The sequence below is a fragment of the Syngnathus leptorhynchus genome, chromosome 3 (genome assembly GCF_054491065.1).
Source record: "Syngnathus leptorhynchus isolate UIUO chromosome 3, UIUO_Slep, whole genome shotgun sequence".
Lineage (NCBI taxonomy): Eukaryota > Metazoa > Chordata > Actinopteri > Syngnathiformes > Syngnathidae > Syngnathus > Syngnathus leptorhynchus.
The window spans coordinates 9468239-9487701 of NC_141197.1; the positions used below are offsets into that span (position 1 = coordinate 9468239).

The following is a 19463-nucleotide window of genomic DNA, read 5'->3' on the forward strand; positions in this document are numbered from 1 at the left end:
CCCACATAAGTACAGTAAACAAAGTCATTACTAGCCTCACCTGACTGTTGGATAATGACTACTCCTATATGACAAACATTGAAAAGGTCAAGTACACCAACCACCTGATTGACATCAATCAGCACAATGCTTAGTTCCTTCATCAAAATACTGCGTTCTTACCTTTTGAATGTTTGCTTTTGTCTTTTAGGCACAGGTGTTTGGAAGCTCCAAAAAGACTGAGAGAAAAATAACCTGGAGAAAACAGGAGTCGTAAATTTAAAAAAAAAAAAAAAAAGACATTCACAAGCAGCAGCTTGAGGCAGAGGGGGACGTGAAGACGAATAGGACTTAGAAATGCGGTGTGGTCAGAAGCTCACCGCATTTCTCTTGGACTCCACAATTGCCTCTAACTCCATCTCGCAGCAAGACTGTCATCGCTGAATCGCCAAGGGTCTCGTTTCACCTGCTGGAGGAGCTCTGCTAAACGGTGATGTGATGAATAAGTTTGAAGTCCTTGGCATTGTGGGTGAAGGTGAGTTGCTGGATTTTATTGCATGTATTCTTATGTGACATGAGTTAAACGTGCCTTGCCCACAGAGGATCGAGATCTTTCTCATCTCTTTGTCAGGTTTTATGATACCCTTGGTGAGCTTGATTGAGCGAGATTTTTATCGCTGTGCAGATGAAACCACAAACAACAATGACAATCATCATGAGCGCATGTGTTGTGTGTGCGTGTGTGTGCGAATGGATGGATGGATGGATGGATGGATGGATGGATGGATGGATGGATGGATGGATGGATGGATGGATGGATGGATGGATGATGGATGGATGGATGGATGGATGGATGGATGGATGGATGGATGGATGGATGGATGGATGGATGGATGGATGGATGGATTGACAACTTGCATTGTGCTGCCAACATTGTAAACCCATGATGCATTGCACATCCGCAATCAGAGGTGTGTCAGGAAACGACTTCAAAAAATGATTAAATTGCTTTTGTGGAATTTCCTTTAAGAGATTGTAATAGGTGCATGTGCAATGTTTTTGTCGATATTAGTAAAAATAAAAGTGAGACAAGTGTGTAGGAGAATTTGTATGCCTCACACCTCATGCATGTTTGGGAGCCCACAACACAACTTAGAGGTTGCAACTTTAAAGCACATCTCAGATTCATGTTTTATTGATCTTTTTTTCTCTTTTTCTATGAAGGCGCATATGGGGTGGTGCTCAAATGCAGACATAAGGTAAGAATTCTCCTCACTGCAGGTCTATCATTTATTTATATGACACATCAAATGTTATAGTTTGTATTTGGGATATCCTTGTTGTGGTTAAACTACAACTGAGTTCATTGGGGAACATGATGCAAAAGAGGATGAATGTGTGTTTTCAGATTCATGTATAATTTGATTGACTTCCAGTAGCTCCTTGAAAGAAGTTTCCAAATGAATGACATTCATGTATTTGACTTGAACTACACTTCCAGTGGTGTCTTTATATAATTGAATGCTTGTGTGACTTCCTCTGCTTGCGATTTCTCAGCAGTATGTTTATCAAAGCATTGGCAATCTTGTCAGGCTGTGTCTTGTGACTTGCACTTACACAAATTGCTAGGCACTCTTGTGGAAATGTTGTTCTAGTTGATATGCAAGGGAAGATGAGACTCTGTTAGGCAGGACATAGAAGAGTGGACAGAAAGCCAACAGAATAATTGACAGCAAACACAACCCCATGACCACACCCACTACACGCAAAATGTTAGGCAAATTTCAGGAAGGGGTGCAACTGTCAACTCAAATGCCGTTTCCCCCACAAGTTGGTCAATAACTGGCAGAGGACTGGAGTTAAGGTTTCAAAGTAGTGTTTGGATTTGAAAGCAGGGTTAGGGTTTCAAAGTTGGTTCAAATTAGCGTTCAAACTGAGATTAGGGTTCAAATGAAGGTTTCAAAATACTTGTTGAATTTCAAATTAGTTTCACACTTGGAAGGTTTCAGACTAGGAGTAAGGTTTCAAATTTGGGTTTCAATCTCAGGTTTAGGGTTTCAAATTAGGGTATCACATTTAGATTAGGATTTCAAGTTAGGGTATCAAACTAGAGTAAGGTTTCAAATTAGTCTTTCAAACTAGGGGTTCAGGTTAGGGGTTCAATCTAGGAGTAGGGTTTCCAAATAGGGTTTCCAGTTTTTGGTGTATTTTCAACATGAACTTGTCAAATGCTCTTAATTCCATGAAATGCTGTTGAAATGTGTTGAGCGGAGACCTGAGCAGTTGATTTTCCTCAGGAACATTCTGCCACCTGATTCTCACTGACTTGAAGTCAATGCGATTCTTGTTCTCACGCAAAGCCAGACCCTGACCGGATTAATACTACATTTGCTGTACAAGAGCAAGTTATTTTTACTTTTCTCAGCTGGAAGCAAGGGAAAAGACATCGGGTGGGAGGGGACGAGCAAGAGAAGCAACGTGATAGTGTGCATGCGTGCATGCGTGTGCGCAATGGAATGGAGGAGGTACTGAATTGAACATGTAGACCTAGCTGATTTGTAACTGGGTCACCCTTTTAACAGTCGAAAGCCGAGATGGTATTGCTTTGAGTCAATCATAGGAATATATAGGATGCCATGCAACAGCTACTGGAATGTGACCCAAGTGGGTGACTGTGATGGCACTTAACGTAATGCGTTGCAAATGTGTACGTCTAAATAATGGATTCATGTGCACAACGTGGCGACTTGGAGGGAACATTTAATTAGCCTAGCAAATGCGTGCCAGTTTTTGTGCAATGTTCCACCACTCTGTTACAAGTGTTGTGGCGAATGTGGGTGTGTGTACGGAGGCTAACGTGTTATCTCTCAATTTGGGAGTGACAATAGCGCAAGCTACATGCTAGCCAGTGTTTCCCTAAGGCAATTTCTCACTGCTAAAATAACCTGTGATTTGATTACATGAAATAAAATTAAGTGACTTTGGAAATAGAAGTGATGCAGGTCGAGGTGAAACGTGACATCACAAACTGGTAAACAAATACGCGCAATGGCAAAAAATAAAACAGCAAAACACCATAGTTGCTAATGTAAGAAAAAAGATTGTGAAGATTTAGCCCGTATATGTTACAATCTGGAGCTGTTCGTCTCCTAAGCAGAAGAAAAGTCAGCGGTTATTTATAACTACGCTGACACCACCGTGGCTCCAAAAGCCGACGAGAGAAGGTCAGAGACGCTATTTACGATTAAAACAATCATCAGCATCCTGCAAGATGCTGTCACGGAGCTTGAACGCAGTCTACTACATCATGCATGAGCGCTAATGACGGGAAGTCCTTCTCTGCCGTTCACGTCCTCTTGCCTTCAACTTCAGCCGCAAGAACAAGTCGTTGGATTACATTTCTCTCCTCAGACATGAGGTGAAAATGATGTGGTGTTTTTTTTTTTCGCTCTCCTAAAGCATCCTGAGCCAGGCAGCGGGTTTGTGTGGGAGATCTCGCTGCCAGCCCCTTGCTGTGCGCCAACACTGAGAGACCTCTGATGTCTGACCCCTCTAGAAAACAACACGATCGAGATGCATTGGAATAGAAGAAATGACAGAGGGAGAATCACATGTAGGCTTTAGTTCTCGTTAGTCTCTCTCCTCTCCATAGGTTGAATCTTAGTTTCGATATTATTTTAATTGAAGAATGACAATCAGTGCTTCTTAAACATTTCATTCTCTACCAACAGTAGGATGCAGAATGCCCAAGAGTTGTCAAACACAAGGCAGGTGTTTCATTCCTGGATTGTATTTAATCTTCTTGTGGCATTGTATTTAATCTTCTTGTAGCCCCGAGTTAGCCCCAAATCCGATTTCAGTCATTTTGCAGACAACCGCGAACCGGCGGATATGCAAAAGGGAGGGCTGTGCCATTGTGGGAGTGCTCACAATTTACTTCAATCGTGGACAATCAAAGCATTTTCTTCTCTTTAAAAGTGGCACAGTAGTTGCACACTAAAGGAAGGACCTTAAATATTTTCCAGCTCCTTCCCTCTGCTCAGCACGATGGTACAATGCACACCAAAACAAGCAGGCGTCCAATGGTTTCTTTCCCCTTGACATTAACACCTTCACTAGTTGACTTGTAATTTCAAAGTGACTTGTCAATCTGCAAATCTCAAGCTCCTTAATTACTATATTCACCGTTGCAGCTCTGTCACACTGTTTACGACAACACTCGATCGAATATCAAAACTGTTTTTTGACATACAGAGGATTTTGATTCGAAATTTGCGTGTGTGTGTGGGAGGGGGGAGCCTGCTGCCTCAGATATTAATAAGGTCACACCACTAAAGATACATTTCCAAAAACAGCACAAAAGCAAAACAAGAAGCCTTTAATTAATTCATTTCAAGTTTGTGTTTTGTGAAAATGCATTATTCATGTCCACTACAAGTTCCTTTGAAATGACATTACAACAACAAATCAGAGCCAGTGTGCCTCATTTTTAAAACTGCTTTTGCATATCACCAAAGTTCCGCCCGCAGAAGATTGATTTGAATGTATGGCACCTCAAGCTAAGAGCACGGAAGGCCTCTCAAAAACAACTTATTACCACAAAAACCGAGAGAGAGAAACCGGCGTGAGTCATTTCTCATCGCAGATCGACGTCATTGTATTGGGTGTTGTTTAGTCACATGATCAGACAATGTGTGCAACCTCTTGATGAGTCCAAGTGTTGTGTTTGTTTCCGCTCACTTGCAGGACTCCCCTCTGTACACAGAATGAGTCATAGCTCACTAGCTGGCTTCTCTTTTTGTGTTTTGGGTGATTCCTGAATGTCAAAATGGGCATTTTTTTCTCTCCAGTGATTAAATTGGTGGATTTGGTTATTAATTCGGACACGCATGAAACGTGGGGGCAATGGTGGGGCATGCTTGTGAAGTTGCAATGCAAAAGCCAAAGATTTTTGTAATTTGTGAAATACAAATGAACCGATTAAGAGGATGATTTTTGGAGGGAGTAAAATTATTTTATCAAATTGGCTTTTGTGCATGAATTCGCTATTTGGTATTGGGCCTTGGTAACAATATGGTTAGTTTATAATATTGTTTAAGAGCTTAATCGAGTAGTCTGCACAGACAATCTATCAGTGAGTAACATGAAAAAAGTTTGGACCCATGCTTCTAAGAATATTTCCAAGATTATTGTGCATGTTTTCTGGAAAAGAATCCAGGCTTCTATTGGCGCTATCTGTGAATGTGTTCCAAGCCATCCCAGCAAATGTGGGATGTGTTAAATCCTGCGCACATCATCTCGTAGAGCAGCAAAAGCCACATCGGAAGAAAGAATCTGGAACTAGACCAGATTGTTGAATTCGGCAGGGGCACTAGAGCAAAGCTGAAGATACATCTTAATCTTATTCTTCTTTTGTTCTGTGTGTGGGTGCCCCGGGGTAAAAGAATTGCCTCTTGTCTAGATATACTGAAGTCTTTAAATCTGTGAAAGTCAATTGAATAGTTCTCCTCTTCATTAGTTTTACAAAGCCGTCCATCTGTTCATCCAGCACTCCATCCATTCCCGTTGTGACTCACATAGCCAGGAAAGCTACAATATGTTCCCAGTCTGAGATTTGTTTACAATGAGACAATAAGGATTATAATTGTGCCTATTGTTTTATTTATACACATTCATTGCACCCATCCATGGTTTTAACGCTCGTGCTTGCGTATTGACAGGAAACCAACGAGCTGGTGGCTATCAAGAAGTTCAAAGACAGCGAAGGTGAGCAGGACAATGGCAAGCCCCCGCAATAAAGGATCATCGTCATCATCATCTTCATCGCAGTGTTTTACTTGCACACACAGAAAATGAAGAGGTTAAGGAGACGACTCTTCGGGAGCTGAAGATGCTTCGCACGCTGAAGCAGGACAACATCGTTGAGCTGAAGGAAGCCTTTCGCCGCAGGGGGAAGCTCTACCTTGTCTTTGAATACGTTGAAAGGGTGCGTACTTTAATCCGTCAGTGTAGACCAGGGGGTTTCAACTGGTTTTGTCCAAGGGACCACCATAATAATCAATAAGCAACTTGGCCACCACTGCTTTGGCGGAATATTATTTTATTTTACATTGCTATTTATTTGCATCTGTATGTCTATTTTGGTAATCTCAGCTATATTTGACATCATTTGGATGGGTAAATGATTCACAAAATTAGCTGGAAAGTCTAAATAATACTTTCTTTTTAAATATGCTACAATTATTTTTCTTTTCCAATTTCGTGGACCACTTTCAATGCCGCCATGGACTAATAGAGGGCCGCGGACCACCGGTTGACAATCGCTGGTGTAGACTGGATATTCTCACTGTTCTGCCTCTACACGCTTACATTTTCAGTTTGTTGAGGCTGCTCAGTTACACGTAAAAAAAAAAAAAAAAAGCATCGCCATGGCAACATATGAACTTTGTTTTCATGAATAGTGGATTCCCTCACTATGTTGCCACGGTATCCAGCCCAGTAGTTATTTCATAATAGGTTTGATTTTAATGTTCAGTGTCATTTTTGCCCACAGATTTTTTCATTTCATTGCTGAGTGATTTTGTTTTTTATGATTAAGCTCCTTTTTAGAAAACACCGACCAATCAAGATGCATGTGAACGCATGCTATTTGCAGGAATTGAGTAATAGGGAATCAGGAAAATCTGTGAGAATCACTGGTCTAACTGAAGTGCCTCAACTCACAAGAACATGGAGTCAAGTTGTCAATAGATGGTGGCAAAGTACTACTTTTGCCTCAATTCAGAACCTCAACTTACTTCAACATAATTTCTTGCCATCATCCCCTCAACAGTCCAGGGTGTGCTCACCTCTTGCCTAAAGTCACCTGGGATTGGTCCCAGCTCATACGAAATTCTAAAAGAGGACACGGCCAAGAAAAATGAAGAGATCATTTTTGTCTGTTCAACTGTTGAATGCACCTTTCAGAACATGCTGGAGCTGTTGGAGGAACTTCCGAATGGTGCCGCGCCAGATAAAGTCCGAAGCTACATCTACCAGCTTATCAAAGCCATCAACTGGTGTCACAAGAACGAGATCGTGCACAGAGGTGGGATCTTTATTCTTTTTCTGAAATGGCATGATGATGCTTTTCTGTCACTCATGGGTGACATTTTGGGATTAACCCAGAATACACTGTAACCCTTAAACATGAGTTTGATTTGACCTTCTGTCTATTCATGGCTCAAATATATTGATATTTGTTCACATTTAAGGGTCTTCCTGAAATTCCAAAGGTAGCAATAGAAAAAGATTCAGACACATTCATCAACGGCAGAAAGATGTCAATGTAATACTTTTGTCTTTGGGTCTCCCGCTCCTCCAGATATCAAACCAGAGAACCTGCTCATCAGCTCCGAGGATGTCCTCAAGCTCTGTGACTTTGGTGAGCTTTCCTTCTCAAATGCTAATACTAAAATACAGAATTTTTACATTAGTACTGACCATAAACAAACAAAAAAAGGATTTATATTCTAATTCTTCCGGTGCTTCGCATTCCCTGGTAGGCACCGATTCTTAAAACAATCTTCTCTTTTTTCGAGGTGCATGTTCAAAACAACTCTTTGTTGCCAACAGCCTTACAAGTTCCCAACCTGTGCAAGTCATTTTTAAATGCTACAGGGGTTATGATTGTTTAGAAAAAGGAACAACAACAACGAGAAAACTGCCTGTAATTGCTCCTACCTCAGGTACACTGTGGATCAAGTCAACATGTTTTCCTGTCAGCCTTTTGTAGACTGATTAAACTTTTACTGTTCAATAAAGTGCACAACACCACGGGCTGAGTCTCAAATGAAATTAGCAGTAATCACTGTAGTTATTTTTATTTAGTTTTGCCCTGTGAAAAATGTCATTGTTTATTTATCACCTTGTAAATGGTGTATCTGCAATAGAATTTTTGCTACTGAAAACCAATACAATAAAATGCATAGTTAAAACCTCAAACACAAATAGAATGATTATGTATGAAATGGGTTTTTTCCAGAGAAAGTAAGATTAATGTTGTTTGTTGAGCCTGAGAAACCGGTCATTTTTCAACATCAAGCCAGCGAGCGAGGCAGACAGACAGGCAGACAGGCAGATAGACAGACAGATTTATATGTTTGCATGCATTCAAATGTGTTTATTTTTATTCATTTGTGTTTTACTTTGGCTCAGGTTTTGCACGCAACCTGTCTGAAGGAACCGATGCCAACTACACTGAGTATGTGGCCACAAGATGGTACCGCTCACCCGAACTGCTGCTTGGGTGAGTAAGGACTAGATGCTTCCATCTTGAGCATGGATTAACATGAACGTTACACGTGAAAAAACAGTTTGGGGTTGATTGGTTGGTGTTGTTTGTTTGTTTGTTTGTTTGTTTGTTTGTTTGTTTGTTTGGTGTTGTGTGTTGGTTTTTGTTAGTTTTTTGTTTGTTTGTGTGTTGCATTGAGATGGCCAACATGAGAAAGATTTATCAGTGGGTTTTTGTGTGTTCACTTTATATTTTCCATTGTAGATCTGTAACCTTGAATTTTTAGCTATTGACCCTTCAATATTGGAGTCTAATTTGACTTGTTGACAGCAACAAAAATAACCCAAATGTCAGTCTCTCATCTTTAAATTGAATTGCTTTTCCTAAAGTGACCCCAAATACACAACACATAACATTGTTTAAAAATGTGGTTTTTTTTGTCCATGTGCTCCAAAGTTTTTGTAGACTAAGGCTGTTTTGTGTCTACAAAATGAATTTTAGATTTACCAGTGTGTGTGTTAAATGAAGGGGAAATGGCCGCAATAGTAAAATCTTGAAACCAAAACTACGGTATGTTTTATAAATGAGTGTATTATTTAAGGAGCAACTTGAAGCCTCCTGTAGTTTTACTGAATTTGGGTTCTCTCCACCTTCTTGGTCTTGAGATCAAATTTGTGTTGTGTTGTTCATGCAGCTATATATTGTGTTTTGATTTTCTGCATGAAAAGTCCAGTCCAGCTGAGAAACAGTTGAAGTCACATAGACTGGATGCGCTTGCCTGATTTAGTAAACGCCCTGGAACATTTATCGAGACGCTATTTGAATGCCGCCCCCTCAAATCATCTCTCCCTCCAACACCACCTCTGCTCGACTGCTGCCAGATCGCTCGCCTTTTCTCACCACGCTCCTCAGCTCCATTCTCTCGCAAATGACAGTTTGTTTTATGTGCATCGCTTCCCGTAGCATGCAATCGCTCTTTTTATTTCCCTGCACCAACATCACTCCTTATTCGTCTTCTTTTCATTTCCAGCGCCGCCATCCTTGTTTTCTCATTTCAGCACCGAGGTCATAATGCGCTGTTAACGACTTGGCACATTTTCTTCATCGTGTCAGGGCTCCTTATGGCAAGGCGGTGGACATGTGGTCAGTGGGGTGCATCCTCGGGGAGCTGAGCGATGGGCAGCCCTTGTTTCCCGGGGAAAGCGAGATTGATCAGGTCTGCTTACTCTCGTGCCCTTAAAGAAAAAAACAAAACGATTCTCACAAGACATATGTCACGTTCATCATTTTGAACATCTATAAATGAAAACATAAGAGGAGAGTTCCTCCAACTGTGATAATTGCAAATCCATATTTCCCCCACAATAATCCAAATGTCTCTAGCATTTATTATCTATCCTTGATGTCCACCTTAAAGTGCATGTTCTACTATAATGCTCGTTGTCTTCACTCGTAAGACAATTAAGTGGAGAATGACTCAGGCGCCCTATTAGAATGTCTGTGTCTTTGATTTTTTTTTTTTTTTACAGAACTGCCTTCTACTACTGTTTGACATTTCAGCATTGGTATTTTGGCTAAAAACTTACTTGTTGACATCTGCACGCTACAAGTAGCCGACTGTGAGTGAAGCACTACACCAGTCGAATTTTATAATGTCACACGAGCAGGGGTAGGCAATAGCGGCCCTCGGTCCTTCACGTTTTAGATGTTTCCCTCCTTTGACACACCTGATCCAAACTGATCATCTGATAATGACTAGTAGTGTGCAGAGGTCAACTGGGGTACTAGAAATATAAAGGTAGTTGTCCTACTTGTCTTACTAGTGAGGACAAAGCGCATACTCGTACAGAGATGGAAAGTTGCACTTTGTTCTTTCATTCATTACGCTTGTCCCATAATGTCTACGACAATATCAACACTACAATAATATTAACACCAATGTTTGATTTATTATTATTTACAGCTATTCACTATTCAGAAGGTTCTTGGGCCACTTCCTGCTGAGCAGATGAAACTGTTCTACAACAACCCTCGCTTTCATGGAATCAGGGTACAACACTGCTGTTTATTCTTTGTCGACTTCCTCGTATTTTTTTCCCCCTTCTTCGTCCTCACTCGTCGCTGTTTTTATCGCTCACCTCGCTTCTTCATGACTGAGTCCAGTGCTGTGACTCATGGGATGGAAACAAACCGTTCCACAAGGCCTACGGTGAATGTGTGTGTGCGTGCAGTAGATTTCGAGTACCATGTGACCTTAGCCAATTAGAACGTCTTACAAGCATAAAAATTTAATTAAAAATATCAAGGTTTGACATCGTCTCTGTGTGTATGTGTGTGTGTCTCAGTTTCCCTCAGTTACTCATCCTCAGACACTGGAGAGAAGGTACCAAGGCATTTTAAGCGGTTTGATGTTGGATCTTATGAAGGTAAAATTCAAACACAATACAATGACACTTGGTTAGGTACAATTACACTACTGCTTCTCAAACATTTTACAGAGATTTTATTCTTATGATTACAATCATTTTTTTATTATACTGCCCAGGAAGAAGAAAAGATTTCACACCCCACCCCAATTCTCCTCAGTAACCAAAAATAGGACATAATCTGTCTATAAGATTATAACACGTAGACCTGTGCATAACTTTGTGGCCTTATTAACATGTTCCCTGGGGTCACACAAACGGGGGCTTGCCCCACTATTTGAGAAGCACTGCACTCAGGGGAACAGACAGACTGCTACTTGTACGTGTACCATACGTTGGAAAACTAATGAGAGTCAATACAAGCGCTCTGAGAGGCATTTATTTATAGACAGTGAACCCACGCATTATTTTTCAAATTCAACAATTCTTTAACTTTGAACCTATCCTATCGTCATTTGCCTGCATCCATAGACAATTGCAGTACAGAATAAACCTTTTGCCTTGTCAGTTATTCACTTTCATTTGCGGCAGGGTTCCGTCCCTACCTCCGTGAATTATGGGGTTCACTGTATTATGGAAATAATTTGCACTTCACTTAACGTATTTAATCACAGAAGAGAACACTAGGACTACGTGTGACATTATAAAATTCTCGGAATCAACATCTATCTTGTGATCCCGCGCATCTATCTTGTTTTCTGGGTTTTATGTCAATTTCAGTCGATAGCTGTATTAGGCTAAAATGTCTGATGAGAAGTTCGATGAGAATAGATGCATTCATCTGATTCATTCTTATTCCAAAAATCCAATACTATTCAGAACACCATGTTTAGACACATATTTTTGCAAAGAACATTTTCTCCGAGAGTTTCCTTTGAATGCACGTGTGTGTGTGTTACTCATCAGAACCTGCTGCTTCTCAACCCGACTGAGCGCTATCTGACTGAGCAGAGTCTGAATCATCCAGCCTTCCAGCCTCTGAGGCAGGTGGAGCGAGAGAGGCCTTCGCCTTCCTCGCCCAACCCTCCACGTTCCTCCAAGAGGAAAACACACCATCATGGAGAAAACACAGTCCCGACAAGGTCCAGTAAACAGCTTTTAAAATTACGCTTCAGCTATCGTACTACTACGTTGAAAAAAAATTGCACACACTATGCAGTGCTACATCGTCTTTCATCATTTGCAGCAATGCTGTTTTGCTTTTTTCTATATATGGCCAACATAACAGTGAGACTAGTACTATGATCCGTTTGTGTTTTTTTTTTAATGTGCTATCACTTTGTTGAGTATCAAATCTTTAATGGTTTTTAATCCAACCATAGCAAATCAATTTCCACTGACCCGTCTATGGCATTCCGAATTATATGTTGGTGTGAAGCGAGCTGACTTTCATTCGAAGAAATATTTCATTCGCTTTTGTTTTGTGTTAGTGTTATGATAAACCTCAACAGGCAAAGACAAATCGACAGCTTGAAGCAAGCACACTTGGCATCTTATTGCGCTAACAAGCTTTTGCGTCCCATTTCTTGACTGTGACACCGAGACCATGTGATGAAGGAATACTTAAATACGCTTGTTTTTAATTACTTTAAGTTTAAATGTGTTTAAAGTGTCTGGGAAGGGTAAATGCCATAAACAGGGCTTCCATGTTATAATTTACTAGTAGTGCATGTTTAACTCGGTGTGCTGCCCCCAAGCGGCCAGAAATACAGCAAGCACACTGAATTTGAACATGTTACCCTAGGAGTCACACCAAGAGCTCAAGCCAGCGTCGCTCCAACAGCAAAGAATGTTCAAGTCTCCCACGTCATGGTGAGCTCCATCACCTTGGCAACGAGAATTTCTTGAATGGTAACAAACCCCCGTCGAGTTTAAGTCCGACGCTTCACCCCAAGAGTCAGTATCTGTCCCAGACCCTCAACCGCTCTGCCTCGTCCAGCAAAGATCTGGCCAATAACAACCTGCCGCACCTCCTCAGTCCCAAAGAAATAAAAAACAAATCGGAATTTGATTTCAATTTGGGACCCTCGCCCAAGTTGCCAGAACAAGGACATGGTGCAAAGTACAGCCTCAGCAAGTCCAGCGGTTCCTCTCGCTCGCAGCAGCAGCAGCAACAGCAGCAGCAAGGTGGACGCCACACCTTCCTGGAAAGCAAGACCAACACCTTACAGTCAGCAGGAGACAAACAACACGGGAGACACACCCACAGCGTGGCCGACTCAACCCATGGATCCATGTCGTCTTCTTCCAAAAGCTCCACCTCCTATCTCAGCCTGTCCAAGAGCCACAACACTCTGAGCGATGCCAAATCTGTAGGAAACCTCAGCGACGGTCGACTTCACCCTGACGACCCAAATTCCAACACGACCGCAGCGGTGGGACCCGGCGCCCGTTTCTTCCCTGCCAGCTGTCTGGACCTCAATGCCCCTGCGGGGGCCCCTGGGCCACCTGGCAGCCCCTCGGCACGACACAGTGATCGCCCGGGGCACAGCCCCGCATCCCGTAGCAGCAGCAACGTCCGCATGGAGAGCAGCACGCTCGACTCCTCCTCCAGACACAAGTCCAGACATAAATCTTTGGCTCCAGGTAGGTTACACTGAACTGAAAACGTAATAGAAAATTGCTAGATGGATTGTAGATTCTTGAAAATGTGCAATGAATCTTCCCTCTCACCCGCAGAGGAGGCCAAGGCTCCGGAGCTCTTAGACCCTGGGGGTGCGGGGATGCCCTCCACCCACACGCTGCCCTCCCCACACGATTCCTACCATTATGGCCTGGGTTACTCGTCACCCTTCTCCTCTCAGCAACGGCCTCAACGCCATTCTATGTACGTAAGGAGAGAGCGTCACCGACCTCATGGCGGAGAAGCTGGGATGGTGGGCTTGCCCCCTCCGGCTCAGGCTATTCCGACACGAGCTTCTAGTCTCCAGCTTCTTTCCCCGCAACTTCAGCACAGGACCACGCTTAGTGGGCACTCGGTGAGCTCTTCCAGGGAAGACTGCACGGACGGCATGAGCAGGGTAAGTGTAATGTGGGGGTGGGGAATCGGGTAAAGACGGATGGAGAGAGAGAGAGGAAACTTTGACCACCTTTGACATGTTCGTTTCTTCAACAGAGCGAGCCGTCCCCGAAAGACATGAGCCACCCGTGTGCCCCCGTCAAAGATTCAACAAGAGACAACACTGCCACTTTTCATACTCAGCGACTGCCTAAGAATGAGGTTTGACATCATATGACTTCCATCTTACAAAGAGTATAGACAGCTGTTTTTTTTGCTTGTCTCAGTGTCTAGTGTGGCAATCATAATAAGATTCTTTGTATTGCGTTGTCTTGTGCCCATTTGTGCGACGTATAGGTCGGTATGTATCACGACGCTCATGGAGAGGATGGAGCGTCTTCCAAGGAGAACCGGATGATCTTCACTGAGTCCATGCCTCGAAGAGTTGGTAGCTTTTACAGAGGTCTGTAAAACTGTAAATAATAAAAAAATATATATCTTATTGTTTGACTTACCTGGACAATCTTAGAGATGATTTATGTTATCGCAAGAAGGAACAAGGCTTGTCTTGGTTCTGTCCAGTGCCGTCGCCCAGACCAGATAACTCCTCGTCTTTCCACGAGGGTGTTGGGCAGGGTCGAGGACCAGTCGTACCCGTTGTCCCTGGCAACCCTGTTACCATGGTCAACCACTCCAAACGCCAGACTGCCTTTGACTGGTGAGAATCTTTTTAAAGAGAACGCCTAGGTCTTTCAAGTCGGAGTGGACAGTGGCTTAACTTGAGTTGAAAATGTGGCCATGACTTTAGGTACCTCAATCCAAAAACTTTCATTATAAAACTTGGTATTATAAAAACGATAATGCAGCATCATACCGGAATAGATTATAAAATAAAAAAGACATATAATGTTGATTTTTTTTCCAAGAGAGTTGTATTGCAGAGATGTTTGTATATTTTTTCTCACAAAAAGCTTTTTGAAGGCAAAGTCATTTATCACATTGTGGTCTTGCCATTACAAACATAGTCGATCGGTGAGGAAGGTTTCCTTTTTCAGGAGCGCAGCGGAAGCAATGGTGATGAATCCTCCAGAGCCTGCCAAAGAGAAAGAAAAACAAGGCTTCTTCAGAGCCATTAAAAAGAAAAAGAAGAAGACACAAGGAGTAAGCACTTTCCCACAAACGATCTATTCAATTGATGGCAATTGGGGGAAATTATTACTGTGATGTCCGATGGGATAACAAACACAAAACATCATGAAAATAAGCAAAAGTCAATCAAATACATCTGAAATGATAGATTTCGTCCGATACACATGTTAGTTGTATCGGACTAGTTTTGAGGTGAATTTACTCCATTTTGTTGGGTGGTTGCAAAACATTGATCCAGATACATATTTTAAGTAAAAATACTTTGTAAAAACTTACTTTGTATTTCACCACCAATAGGAAAAGTATACTGCCGTATAGTGCAGACATACTGTATATCATGTTTAGTGATCATTTATTCATTTAGCTGCTGAGACTGAAAGTGACATGTTTTTCTCTTCACAGGCAGACATGGCGGACGGGCGGAACCCCAGTATCAGGAAAAGCCTCTTCCCGCTCTTCAGCTCTAAGAACAGCCTAAAGCACAACTCAGCTGTCAAAGTCCTTCCTGTGGTGCCCTCGCCTATGCTACAACAGCAGCCTCCTCCGCCGCCATATCCTGCCACAACTGTAAGACTAAAAAGCACATGACTGTGATATCTAGCATAAAGTCCATGTCCTCAAGAGTAAGACAACGCAGCACACGAGTAGGACCACTGTCTCACTACCAACATTTATTTCCACTACTAGTTCTACTTTAATTACTAGTCTTACTATTGAGGAGAAAGTCTTTATTTATACATGGGCCAAGTAAACATAATTTATTTGTAAACAAAAATATATACCTGATGATATACTATATCTGATGCTTATCTCATATCTTCTTGCGAAAAGGGAACTGGGAATGCTCAAGAGCATCTGTCCTTGCAGAGGGGCTCCAAATCATCCTCTCGCCACGGAAGCCGTCGGAAAAACCGAGAGCGTTCCCGAGACAGAGAACGAGAGCAGAGCAGAGACCGCGATCGAGACAGAGAACGAGAAAGAGGAAGAGAGAGAGTGAACGAATGGCCGACAGAAAAAGCGATTGACTCACATTCTCAGGTACATACTCGGCCTCAAGTACACCTGAACGTACAAGGAAAGGTACAATTTTCAGTTTTGGTAGCAGTTAAAGTCAACTTGTAGAATCGACAGTATCTGACAGTAAATGTACTTATCAAAAGTAATTTGAAGTAAAAACAGTAACAATGTATTTGCACTTTGGTACTTCCCTCCACTAACTGTAAAACCTGATTAAAACTGATAAATAGCTATCTATGTACAGCTAAATTTTGTTAGTGTACTTTATTATTTTATTATTATGTATTTATTCATTTATTTATTATTTACATTTATTTTTATTCATTTATTTATTATTTATGACATTTATTTACCTGACAACTTTCCTTGATGTCCCTCACGCGTAGAGCCAAACACTGAAGTCCCTTCGCAGGCTTCTCCACCTGTCCCCTTCTCCAAACCAAGGCCAGCCCCCTCCTCCTCCTCCTCCCGCCCCCACAGACCTGCGCTTCCAGCCCCCTCTGCCCAACCCCCCTCAGCCTTCCTCCAAAGCGGTCTACGCCGAGGGCCGGGGGCACGCCGAGAGCCGGGGTCACTCCGGAGCGAGTGGCTCGTCTCAGTCCAAGAACCGAAAGGCCAGCTACCCGCTGCCGGGCCAGCTGGAGTCCGCCTGGCACGTGTCGGCGCTGCAGCGGGCCGAGGGCGTGCAGTTCACGGCCGAACAGTTGGGCATCAAACCGGGGCAAAACGGACCCACCTTTACCCGTGCCTCTCGCACCAGAATGCCAAACCTCAATGACCTGAAGGAGACGGCGCTCTAAACGTCCAACTCAAGCTGTACCACCTCTGCTACGGCTCATCGTGGACACACCTGCTGGAATGAGGAGGGCCCCGCTTGACTATAGTTACAGTTTAGGTAAAAACGTCTTGCGCTCCTCTGGCGCGATGAGCCCGGACAAGGACCGAATGCAGACACACAACTCGTCAACGTGAACTTGCACCCCAATGGAAAAAGCCCTTTGAGCATTTATATCCAATTTAGGGTCTAGGCTCTAGAACTCTTTTTGAAAATTAATTTAGCACATAAGTTGCAGTATTGTGTCTCACTAATATTTTTTTCCACAACTAGTGCCATTTTGGCCTACAATTAAATCATACTACTAAACAACCGTGCTGCACTGTTACTAGTTAGGTCAAACTAAACTAGTTAGTCTCCATGCACTCCTTTTCCTACTAATGAAGCACTCGATGGTAACTGGTAGAATCGTCACTCGTAGCAGTTTTGCTTCAATGGTAACATGTGGCCTAACAAGCTGTTCTACCAGTGAGCGCATGGGTCATACGAGTGGTATCAAAGAAATGTTTCTTCAATCTCCTTGTTATCCATCTTAAGGTCCACGCGTATTTGTCCTCACCACTAAGACAATTCAGTAGTTGGGACAATCCAAGGCAGCCCAGTACTTTACTAGAAAGGTTTAATTGCATACTAGCCTAAAGTAGCCCTAGTTGTGGAACAAGTGATTCTACTGAATTGGCTGGGTAATGCAGACAAAGATTGTTCTAGTACAGAGACCTGACACCGGATGAGAATTCGATGGACTAAATGCCGAAACGAAACCTTTCCATTGGCCTGCCTCTGTCAGGGTTGTTCTTCTGTCTTGAGGATTAGAAACTGCCTCTGCTCCCACCTTTTGGTCACAGAACACAGCACATTCCCCTGATGACCACTAGAGCTTTTTTTTTTTTTTCTCAAATATTTGATGAGAGAGAGAGAGAGAGAGAGAAAAAGATATATATCAACATAATTTATTGTTATTTGTTTTACATCTGAGTATATAAGGTATAGTTATAGCCCTAATAAGATAAAGGGCATTATTAAAATGGTATGTAGTGTTCAATGTGTAATTACAAGAGCTTTACTTTGACACAGAGATGAATAGATGACTATGTCATAGAAATTATTTAATGGTGACTGTTGTTTTAATTTAATTTGATATGGTCTCGACAGATTTTCTTTTTTTTTTTTCACTTTTGTGGTTTTTTTTCTCCCTAGAGACAATAATGATAACCCTACGTGTGGTGGTGGGGGGTGGGGGGTTATGTCATGTTAAGTTCTCATTCAAGAATATACATGTCCAGCAGTTCAAAGCATTTCGAGGCTATTTGTCAACATTTTGACAACAGCTCTCCTCTTCCTCGCTGCTACATTGATTTTTAGTATCCAAAAAATTGTTATTGTGAAAAGTGAGCATCTTGGAATGAGGATAAACGTGTCGTCTTAACACAAGTCATTTGTAACTTTTAAGATCTACGAATAAAATGATGATAGTTTGTAAAATAAATTCCAGTGAAAAGACTATAAACAATAATTATTGATCCTAACTTCAATCAGAATTCCAATAAATAGCTAGTAGCTGATACTTGCATGCATGTCGGTGACAGTTCTGTCATTATGATGTACAGTATACTGACTATATCACCACAGACTCATTCGTTTTCTTAAAATTTGTGTTTCCATTCAATTGATCACTACTTGTTTATGGTTTAAGAATTGTTTTTAATTGTCATAATCGGGGTTGATTCATAGTTTTACTGAATAGATAGACAGACTGGCCAATTGATGGACGGATGGATATGGATTGATAGACAGATGGATGGGTTGGCAGGCGGATGGGCAGACGGACGGACGGATAAAAAAATCATTACACACCCCTGATCAAATGTCAGCTTCCAGTGAGCTAAAGAAATTAGACCATCAATGTCCCCTATTAACTGTACAACTCATGTTAATAAAAAAGAAAGAACATTCAAGCTTTATTTGAGGTTAAATAGCGGAGCTTTAAATGGTGACAGGTGTTTGCTGACTCCCTGTGATTGGTTAATTCTGAAAACAGCCACACGCCCAGTTCTAAGAGGGTGTGCTCACTTATGCAACCATATTATCTCTCATTTATTGATTTCTACTTCCCTTCTCAACACGTTTTTTTTGTCTTTTTAGTTGTGCAGGTTAAAGATCATAGTAACAGTGAACAAAGTTTCATCTCTGTCCCATTTGTTCATAACACCTGATATTTGAACAGGGGTGTGCAGACTTTTTGTATCTATGGCAGAGAGATAAATCCGGAAACACAAGCGAAAAAAAAAAGCGACATAAACAAAATCTATCAAGCTACATGTCTGATTTAAAGCAATAAAATTGACTGACTGACAGACTCGATTGACTGACTGATGTAGTAACTGATCAAATCAGTGTAATTGGAGCCGAATAGAGTCAAGAGGGAGACCGTGATTAAGGGTGTGCACTTAAAATCAAATTATCCTTGAGCTGCCTCATCTTGTGGTTATGGAAAGTACTGATTGTATTTGATTTGTTTACATCTTCACTTGAAACAGTGTTGACATAGTTTGCCTTGCTCGTGACCAGAAGCCTTACATTTGTTCATTATTGACATGAAAACAAAGGCTTCAACTTCCCCCCCCCCCCTCTCCAACACTTGACACGCATTCACTGATTTTTTCTGCTCTCAACTATGAATGTTTCCAAGAACAGCAGTTCATTTTGTTCAGGACACAGATGCCCACTTCTTACAAGATGTAAATAAAAATAATAGAGTGTATCTTATACCGAGTGGTCCACACTAAA

At 41.9% G+C, this 19463-nt stretch overlaps 1 protein-coding gene across 4 annotated transcripts; it reads left to right on the forward strand.

Annotated features, from left to right (window-relative positions):
- The first annotated feature begins 471 nt into the window (after window positions 1-471).
- Window positions 472-16641, forward strand: cdkl5 (cyclin dependent kinase like 5). 4 transcript variants are annotated; one of them, XM_085907736.1, is made up of 20 exons: window positions 472-514; window positions 1204-1238; window positions 5700-5745; window positions 5829-5965; window positions 6946-7066; window positions 7343-7402; window positions 8176-8266; window positions 9365-9467; window positions 10215-10301; window positions 10597-10677; window positions 11584-11759; window positions 12422-13263; window positions 13357-13697; window positions 13793-13897; window positions 14033-14138; window positions 14258-14393; window positions 14731-14836; window positions 15227-15391; window positions 15656-15880; window positions 16228-16641. In XM_085907736.1, the coding sequence occupies exons 1-20, from the start codon at window positions 478-480 to the stop codon at window positions 16639-16641; spliced, it is 3414 nt and encodes a 1137-aa protein (XP_085763862.1). In that variant the 5' UTR covers window positions 472-477. The 4 variants fall into 4 exon arrangements, with proteins under 4 accessions (XP_085763862.1, XP_085763863.1, XP_085763860.1 ...); XM_085907737.1 differs by having other exon boundaries at window positions 15227-15360; window positions 15664-15880; XM_085907734.1 differs by having other exon boundaries at window positions 478-514; window positions 15656-15862.
- The last annotated feature ends 2822 nt before the right edge of the window (window positions 16642-19463 follow it).

Coding starts and splice junctions, on each gene's coding strand:
- cdkl5 (XM_085907736.1), top strand. CDS start 478: ATGAATAAGTTTGAAGTCCTTGGCATTGTGGGTGAAG. Junction 14,139..14,257: donor AGTTGGTAGCTTTTACAGAG/GTCTGTAAAACT, acceptor GGTTCTGTCCAG/TGCCGTCGCCCAGACCAGAT. Junction 15,392..15,655: donor CGCCATATCCTGCCACAACT/GTAAGACTAAAA, acceptor TCTTGCGAAAAG/GGAACTGGGAATGCTCAAGA.